The sequence below is a fragment of the Choristoneura fumiferana genome, chromosome 26 (genome assembly GCF_025370935.1).
Source record: "Choristoneura fumiferana chromosome 26, NRCan_CFum_1, whole genome shotgun sequence".
Lineage (NCBI taxonomy): Eukaryota > Metazoa > Arthropoda > Insecta > Lepidoptera > Tortricidae > Choristoneura > Choristoneura fumiferana.
This window is the reverse complement of record NC_133497.1, coordinates 3,571,517-3,581,067: the sequence shown is the minus strand read 5'-3', so window position 1 is coordinate 3,581,067 and position 9,551 is coordinate 3,571,517. Positions and strand designations below refer to the sequence as shown.

The window sequence follows — 9,551 nt, the reverse complement described above, 5'->3', positions numbered from 1 at the left end:
CTTATTACACTTGACTAAATAACGAATAGCATAGCATAGCAAACGTTTTTACTTGGCTAAACGCGATTACATTTTCCTAAATAAGGTTTCTAAATCATTTAGGATCCTAAATTTAGTCAAGTGTAATCAGCCCTTAAAGTTGGTTAAAGAAATAGGAAATTCAGAAACTAACATAAACATGATGTTTATTTGCCAGCTGGCAATTCTAGAATTCATGGATAGAGAATGAAATTGTCTGAAAACCTAATCCCAATATGCATCAAATCACATTGTAGGTACAAGTTTCCCTTGATTTCCGCTAACTTTGACAGCCGGCTCAATTTTGGGCCTAACGGAATGTTTTTTCATTTAAGTATAATTATTTAAGTCATTGTTAAACATAAAATTGTAAAATTCTCCAACTTGACACAAGGGAGACAAAAAAGGTAACTTTTTAATTATTTTTTTGGTAGTTATTTATATGTGAACTAAAAACATGCAATAAAGCATCATAAATTACAACTGTGACACCGTATTAGTGTCCATAATTTTAATTTATTATTATTAATTTATTTATTGGAAATAATTCCGATCCGCATTAGCTATCCCTTTAAATAGCAAACCTACTGTTAAAAATAAAGTTGTGTTAAATACTTGTGATGTATAGATATCATTTAATAATATAATATTGTAAATCTATTTAAAAAAATATAACCTTGTTGAGTTTCTTGCTGGATTCTTCTCGACAGGTTTATCCGAACCGGTGGTAGATTTTTTTGACATTCATAAGTGCTTGTTATAGCCTAAATTGAATAATGATATTTTGACTTTCACTTTGAATTCTTTGAAAGTAAAATTTACAAAAATAACTTTATTTGTCTTGTTGAAAGTACCTGCCTACCTAGTAACTTTCACAGAAATCAAAAATAGCATGTATAGTTAACCAAGTAAGTGCATTACCTTTTTTATGATAGTTCCAACGCATCATATTAAAAATAATAAATCAGACTGTCACATGAAAAGTGAAATTAGACTGATATTTTAATTCATTTAATTAACATTGTACCCTAGACAGAAAGTAAATTCTTAGAATCTTAGTTGACTATAAATTTCATTATTTTTAAACAATAATGACTGGGAGAAGTTACCAGGGAATACAGTAAGTTAAAACCTTGCTTGATTCAGTAATTCAAAACAATGTACTTAAACATGTTTTTCAACCTAATTAAGTAAGGCAAGTAAATGTTATTTACAACAATGCTCATGAATTTTGATGATGAATTGATGAATCATTAGTTTTTATGTAGGTACCTATTAAGTACACCATTAATTAAGTACCTATGCTAGTGCTTTATTCTTGATTTCACATGAACAAAAATGAGGTTAACAAATAAAACATTTCAGATGAATGTGAAGTTGTCAAACTAGTTTTATTTTACTCCACCTTCAATGTGATACTGTGTTATCAATAGATGAAACAAATTTTGATAATAATAATTCTTAAAAAAACGAGCGAAATAAATGGCGCGTGCGAGAACATTATGGAATGCCAAATGGCACTGTTGAGAATGAATATCAGCCATTTATGGACAATTATGAAATTGAATGCAACTCACCTCTTTTTCTGGTCTTGATCCGTTGACCCGATAATACTGGTTTTTCTACCTTCTGACTCATACAATTTATTGCTGAAACAGAAAACACACGTGGCAATTAGTATCGCGAGGGACAGGCAATGGGCTTTGGGCTCGCTTTTGGCGGGGTCATCGCCCGCGACACCACACCATTTGAAATTTCTTGTCACAGATTTACATCCCCAAAAAATTACGCTTATGGCGGAATCCCTCACGCTCTACTTACTACTTTGAACACGGAAACTGCCAAGAAATCACACCACGACGCCTCTGACCTCAAGTTACGCGTACAGTAAAAGATCGAACTTGTGACTCAGCGAAAGCCTCGTGATAGGTGCACTACACCCCAATCGAACAAAGCACAAAGCAGATAGTTATGTGTGCACGGATACTTACGTAGTGACAGGTTATGTAGGAGCCTTCTACTCCTTTTGCGAGTTGTCTCGGACTGCGCCTGTTCAGAAAAGAAAGAAACGCTGCGACGGGCTCTATTCCCTAGAGCGCTAGAGACAACGTGTATGGAGGCGCCGGATATCCGTTAATGGGTCGCTTTGATCGATTCAAATCTGCGCGAAGTTGTTTTCTACAGACGGATTCGAAGCAAGATATTGCTCGTATGCGTAGCGAAATACTTTGATCAAAATAATCTGAACGTGATGAAGAGAAATTTAAAGCTGTTAGTTCAGAAGTGATCGAAGATTCGCGTATAATATTATGCAAAATATCAAAACATAAGACGAATCACTCCGATCTATAACGAATATCGTTTTAATATTTTTACAAGACGACACAATAAATTTGATTGATTTTGTAACACTTAATTACAGAAACATGTGTGAACGGAAAATATTTGACTAAAAATGGCAGAAACAACAAATTACCATAAACAAGTTAAGAATCAAAGTTTGTTTTTAAGCTTTAAAGACACGCTTCTACTTCTTGACAATTAGCTTGGAATTAGGTTGGAAAGTGCAAAACTCCGTTACGACATGCTGCGTTTTGTTTATCGATAATATAGCAATGCTTCTATTAAACTAAACTAAACGAATCGTTGACAGTTCCGCGACAACCAGCTGAGTTTTAGGTTATATAAATTACTAAATTGGAAGAATTGAAAATATTATTTTGTTTTCATTTTAATAAATGGGTCGCTCATAATTTTAATTACACACATCATGGTACACTTAGTACTCTCCAAGGTAAGGGATAGTGTTACTTATCGACGTATGTGTGAAACGTCGTCACATAATATATTGGTTTGGTATTTTATTAGAATGGCAGTTAACTATTGATATTTTACAGCTTAGCGGCTTGCGCTTAGTTCCGACTGCCATTTTAGCCGTCACATCTCGAACTACAACTAGCAAGCATTACGACCCGAAGTTCAAAAAGTTGCGTAAAGAAAAGTACCTGAAAATCGAACTTCCTGACTATAATGAGGACACAAACTCGATGCCTAAAGAAAAGTTACGTCAAAAGATGAAGGAGAGAGGCATGATGCCGCCCAGACCGTGGATTGAGCGCCCATTTTATATATCTGCTACAGGTTACTTTGATATACATTATTTTATTTGCTTGTAACATAAGATACTTTGTATGATTCTTGTTACAAAACAAAATTTTATTTATGCTTAAAAAAAAGAAAATAAATATTAGGTGCACCAAACCAATCAACTCTACATTACATTATTATTATGATATCAAAACTTGGTGTAAGATTAATGAAATAGGTATCTACATAAGTAAATCTTGCTACAAGCTTTTATATCATGTTAATTGTGTAATGTTATGAGTTAATTGGTTTGGTATATGGTGTGTACCTAATTTTTATTTTTTTAGAGCATAAATAAAAGCTTGTTTTAAAAATGTTTGTTTAATTTTTTATGCCCTCAACAGGAACCAAACCAGGGACCTCACGCTTAGTCAAACTATGCAGTCATCAAATCTCTAGTCTATTACTAGTATAATACAGCCATTTCCTGGGTTTGGTTCATCTTCAATTCATAATCTTTAAATTTTTGCAAATTAAAGTAATTTTTCAGAATGCGGTCTACGTAGATGACATTCTTCATAGCCACAGATAATTTTAGATGTATATTTGTTTGCAGGTGGCGTTTTTGAGCCCTATGTGCCTCCAGAGGGGGATGGCAAAGCTTCTCTCGCATCAGCAACTCGTGCCAAACAGGCTGTACAGCTACTTGAAAAGAAGTCCAAATCAATGATGGCAATACGCAAAATAAAGACTTTTGACGAAGACTTTGACTCCAAAGCATTCTGCCAACAGGCCCAAGATATCTACATTAAAGCGCATGAAAGTTTAGCTAACAATGACAAGAGGGCTTTACAGTTGTACGTCACAGAGAAGGCTTATCAAGAGTTCCGGCATAATTCTAATTTGAAGACAATCAAGTGGAAGTTTTTGCAGTCTCTGGAGCCTCCCAGAGTGTGCCATGCGCGGTGCACTGATTGTTAGCAAGGAAATATATTTGGACAGGTAACTATTTTTTTATAATACCTGTCTGATACCTGCCAGGTGAAAAGGCGACCAAAATGATCTGTCTTTTATTATCTTAGTTATAAATAATACCTTATTAAAATTTTAAGCTGCCTCAAATACATTTTTTATATTTTTTTTTAAAAAATTTTTGCACCCCCTGGCAGTAAAAAAGTCCTGACTAAATCGTCTGGCTATTTTTTTTTATAATTCTTTAAACATTCAACTACAACATAAAATTGCATATTTTCTCAAACATATTTTTTGAAAAAAAAAAATATTTTTTAATTTTTTAGAGTTCGTTTACTTACTGCCGCCTATCACGAAAAGCGAAACGAAACGAAAAAATGTAACCTTTTGTATTTATACAGCCATCACAAATTTTTGTTTTTCTGGCTCGGTTGCGGCATCCCCCTGAATGCTGATAGGTATAGGTATAGGTATAGGTATTAGCGGGCTGTTTTCCGCAACTCGACGTCTAAGTGCGCCTATTTTGCGTGATTAGGCTGTAGGCACTATTCATGCCAGCCTAGCTCCTGGAGGAAGCCTAGCAGACCCTTCACGTTGCCGGCGACTTCCTGCAGTGACCCCGGTGATCCGAGGTGTAGTGCCCTGTAGTTCGCCACACCAGAGCATTCCAGAAGGATGTGAGTGGCTGTCTCTTCTGCCTCCATGCATGCTCTGCACAGGGGCTGTCTGTAACACCTAGATTATGTAAGTGCTTGTTTAGTAAAGCATGACCAGTAAGAGCACCGACCAGCAGTCGGAGTTGATCCCTCCTAAGTCCGCGAAGCTTGCGGGACAATCCGGGGTTGATCGTCGGGAGGGCTTCTCTGGTTTGCCTGCATGTATCTAGGTTCGTCCAATATTGTTGGTGCATTACCTTGGTGTTGTGTCGCAGTTTGCCGCGCAGCCATCCAAAGGGCAGAGGTAGAATGGGTTCGGGACCGAAGACCTTCATGTCCGAACCCCCTCTAGCCAATCGGTCGGCCGCGTCGTTACCTCGCGATCCACTGTGTCCTTTTATCCATTGTAGTGTTATGGTGTTAGTCTCACTTACCAACGTCAGAGCTCGATGGCACTCGTAGATTAGCCCTGATGTCATTGTGTCGCTCTGCAGGGCTTGCAAGACCGATTTGCTGTCAGAAAGTATACGGATAGGAAAATCCTGTACCTTCCTGGAGTCAATCGCTGCAGTTGCCATTATGATTCCCATACATTCCGCTTGGAAGACGGTATTATGGGCTCCTAGTGGCTTTGATATGTTGATATTCAGGTCCTCTGAGTGTGTTCCAGAGCCTGTACCAGTTGATGTCTTTGACCCGTCCGTGAAGATCCTTAGCTCTTTCAAGTTGAGTCCTTCCCCCGGGTCTTCGTGTAGTTGTATCTTGTATTTTTTATCGAATACGTACTGTTTGGGTATCCTGTCGGTGACCGCCTCAAAGAGTGGTTCCCTGTGTACCAGTTCATCAAGCAGTTTGGCGTGTGGAACACTTACGCTTTTCCATAGGTTTAGCTTTTTTAGTCTAACCGCCGTCGCTCCCGCCTCCTGTTGGATAAACAGATGCAGCGGCGGCAGGCCAAGCAAAGCTTCCAGGGCCGCAGTCGGAGTCGTCCTCATACAGCCCGTGGTTGCCATGCAAGCCAGCCTCTGGAATCGTTGTAGCTTTGCTTCGACGGTGATTAGTTTGGTTCGTGGCCACCAAACCACTGCACCGTAGCTGATTATAGGTCTGATGACTGACTGGTATAGCCATAGAGTGACCTTGGGTGATAAACCCCATTGCTTACCTACCATTCTACGGCACTGCCAGAAAGCCACCGTGGCCTTGTCGATCTTATTGTTGAGATGGTTACTCCAGTTCAATTTGCTATCCAGTATTACTCCTAGATACTTTACCTCCGAACTGAACTGTAGTTCCGTGTTGAACAGTCTGGGGGGGTTATAGTTGCCCAGCAGTCGTTTGTTTGTGAACATTACCTGTTCTGTCTTCTTGGGGTTGACAGTTAGTTCGTTTTCGATGCACCATCGTTCCACGATCCGTATTGCCTGCTGCGTGACGTCACACACAGTGCTGCTGACTCTACCGCTTATTAATATAGCAATATCGTCAGCGTACCCGATCGTGTAGTAATGGTGTTGGTTAAGTCTGGTTATGAGGTCATTTACTACCATGTTCCACAGTAGTGGTGACAACACCCCTCCTTGTGGACATCCTCTGGCTACCAGTGCATGTTGTGTCTCAGATGAGTTGAGTCTGATGATTCTTTTGCTGAGCATGTTACCTATCCATTCGACCATGACCGGATTCACTCTGTGTCTTGTCAGGGCCGAAGTGATGCTGCTGAAGTTGGTCTTATCGAAGGCTCCTTCAATGTCGATGAAGGTGCCGAGGCACATTGATTTATTTTCAATGGCCTCTTCTATTCTGCTGACCACTGCATGTAGAGCTGACTCTGTTGATTTACCTTGGCTATACGCATGCTGGTGTGAGTGTAGACGTATTGTAGCTAGGGCATGTTCTCTCAGATCCCGGTCACAGAGCCTCTCCATAGTCTTCAGCAAGAACGAGGTGAGACTAATGGGTCTGTGTGCCTTGGGTTCGGAGTAGTCGCTTTTCCCAGGTTTCGGGATGAATATTACCTTTACCTCCCTCCACCGTTTCGGTATGTATCTATGAGCTAAACACGCTGTGAAAACGGTGGTGAGCCTTTGGATCAGTCGATGTCCTCCCCACTTCAGGAGTGCCGGGAAGATCTCATCCAGGCCTGGGGATTTAAAGGAGTCGAAGCTACTAATTGCCCATTTAACCTTTGATGGGCTAATTACCTCGAGTGCTTGTTGCCAGTGCTCCTCGGTTGTAACTGTCTCCTCCTCGGACCAGTGGACTGAGCGCATGATGTGGCAGCCTGGAAAGTGTGTCTGTACCAGTACGCGCTCTGTTTCCTCTGGTGTGCCGGTGAAGGTGTTATCTGGCTTTTTTAGGGAGCCCCCTACCTGATTGGTTTGGTTTGCTAGGACTTTTCTTACCCTGTTGGCCTGTACGCAGGTCTCTATGCTGCTGCAGAATTTGCGCCACGATTCGGTACTTCTGTACCTTAGTCGTTTTTTGTATCTGGACTTGGCTTCCTTGTAGTTGTCCCAGTCCAGATCCGCGCATGTATTCATTGCTCTGTTTAATAGTTGTCTTACCTTTTTCCTGAGCCTTTCCAGTTCAGGACCCCACCATTTCACCTTGTTGTTGGTGCTCTCTGACGGGGTTGATAAAGGACATGCAGCGTGGTAGGAGTCTGTGATACTATCAGTCAGTATATCTACCTGTTTTTCTATCTGTCCCGTCCCCACGAGTCTGTCTGGGCACGACCGCTCCCCGAGCAGCTGATCCAGTCTATTGGCGTAAAGCACGCGGTTGGTTTTGCGTGGGTTACGCTTTGGGGAAACAGGGACTGTAACTACCTGCATGTCGAAGCGGATCCATCTATGATCAGAACATGATATCTCCTTGGACACATGCCAGTTAGAGATGGTTCCTGATGCCGCTTCTGTAGCCAGTGTTAGGTCGATGATCGTTCTGCTACGTCTATTCACAAAAGTGGGTTCCGATCCCACATTCATGATATTCAGATTCGTGGTCATCAGGTATTCAACAAGAAGCTTACCTCTCTCGTTTGTAACTTGCATCCCCCAGAGGACGTGGTGTGCGTTGGAGTCAGTGGCAATGATGAGCTGCAATCCGACCTCTTCGCAGTAGGTTACCAGCCTCGTCATGTCGTGTGGCGGTGGTGCATCAGCCTCTGGCATGTAGACTGAGGCGACGACCACCTCTGGCAGGCTGTGATCTTGCGCTCTATGCACTTTAATAGCGCACAGATCTCTAGAACAGAAACTCGTTAGAGCATGCGCATGTATGTTCTTGGAGATGTAGATGCAGGCCCGTGGATTATCCGGGCCCGTGTATGTGACTATCTTACCTCCTGCACTTCGGAGTCCGCATACGATGCCATTCCTGACCCACGGCTCCTGGATCAGGGCAATGGCTGTTGGGTTGACCTCCAACCATTTCCGCATCTGAGCCGTTGCGGTCACACTGTGGTGGAGGTTGGCTTGTATGAGGTTACAGATTGGGGGATTTGGGTTCGCCATCTGACGACAGCACCTCCATCTCCTCCCAATCTGACCCCCCAAGGGCCAGGTTGCCTAGGCCCGCAGCGCAAGAGCCTCCCTCCGAACCCAGAAGCAGCTCCTCCTCGTCCTCTGCTTCATGGGTCGGCTTCAGGGGGCTCGACTGCGCTTGTGGAGGAGGCTTAGGGTCAGCCAGGTGTTCCCTTGGCTTCATTCCCTTCGCCTGTTTGGAGCCGGTGGCTTCCTGTTTGGAGCCGGTGGCTTCCTCCTCGTGGCCCGTGTCCGTTGGCAGGTGCTCGGTAAATTTACCTTTCGGACCCTGAAATTTCACGTACACCGACCCTAGCATGTAGCAGAGTCGGCGCTCCCGTTCAATCAGGGTCTGCACCACGTCCTCCGGAGCACTGAAGATGAGGAACGTGTCCCCCTCTTGCCGGTCCACTTTATGGAGGAGCCAGCTGTCCACCCTTGCCCACTTGTTTTGGTAGCGCAGTGCGCGTCCCACCTTCCAGATGTCCGGCTGGTCACCCGGTAGCAGGACGCCACAGCGAACCATCCGGACTAGGTCGCACTGACGTTTTACCATCAGTCCAGTACCAGTGGACAAAGTAAACCCCGCAATTGTTTTTGTGAGCCACTCAACTGTTTCGTGGTCCTCACACCACAATTTCAGGGCGCCGTTGGCAAGGATTGGTTTCCCCCTAAACTGGGGGTCCCCACTCCAGTCGATGCCTGTTTCTTGCACTGCCTGCTCGAGCAACTGCTCCTGCAGGCGTGCCTGTATTTCTGCAGAGGCCTGCGCAGTCAGGGGCTCACCGGTCGCGGCTGTTACCGCAACCAGTAGCTCCGACCGCACCGCCTCCGCGTACGAGGCTTCAGCTCCTTCCTCAAGCCTCGGCTTCTTGGACCCGCCTCTTGGCGACTGTGTGTCGTCATGGCGGTTCCTTTTAGCCGTAGCCTGAGTCGGACCTTTAGCCCCGGCTTTGCTCTGACCTTGCGTCTCGTTGCGTTGGCCTCGACCGGCTACCTGGTTGCCCTGGCTGCCTGCCGCTCCCTTCGCAAACTTGACGTTCCCCTTTATTTTGGGGTTTTTCTTGGCAAGAGCTGTTGCCTCGCGCTTAGCAGCTTTCGCCGCTTTCGCCCGCTCCTTTTGACGCTGGCGCTGCTTCTTGCTCTTGCGCTTGGGCGCAGGACCGCTTCCAGCTTGGGAGGTTCCCGCACCACTAGCGCTTCCCACCGCCTTGCCGGACTTGCCTTTGCCCGGCGGTGGTCAACAAGAGTCCACGCCTCGTCAAAATGTTTAAGGTCGGCAGCTCCTCCC

The 9,551-nt window shown here is 43.8% G+C and overlaps 1 protein-coding gene, 1 long non-coding RNA gene and 1 pseudogene across 2 annotated transcripts in view; 2 read left to right on the top strand and 1 right to left on the bottom strand.

Moving 5' to 3' along the window:
- The window catches only part of LOC141443098 (unextended protein-like), a 23,993-nt gene extending 23,691 nt beyond the window's left edge, over positions 1–302 (top strand). The window contains exon 7 of the mRNA XM_074108310.1: positions 276–302. Coding sequence (XP_073964411.1) covers positions 276–302 — 27 coding nt within the window. The remainder of the gene's footprint in view (positions 1–275) is intronic.
- Positions 303–1,590: 1,288 nt separating this feature from the next.
- LOC141442716 (uncharacterized) lies at positions 1,591–2,697 on the bottom strand. The gene is made up of 2 exons (XR_012452961.1): positions 2,010–2,697; positions 1,591–1,667 (listed from the first exon to the last, which is right to left on the bottom strand). It is a non-coding gene; the product is annotated as an uncharacterized lncRNA (long non-coding RNA).
- A 10-nt stretch (positions 2,698–2,707) lies between these two features.
- LOC141443097 (large ribosomal subunit protein mL45-like) lies at positions 2,708–4,125 on the top strand (annotated as a pseudogene).
- Positions 4,126–9,551: the final 5,426 nt, after the last annotated feature.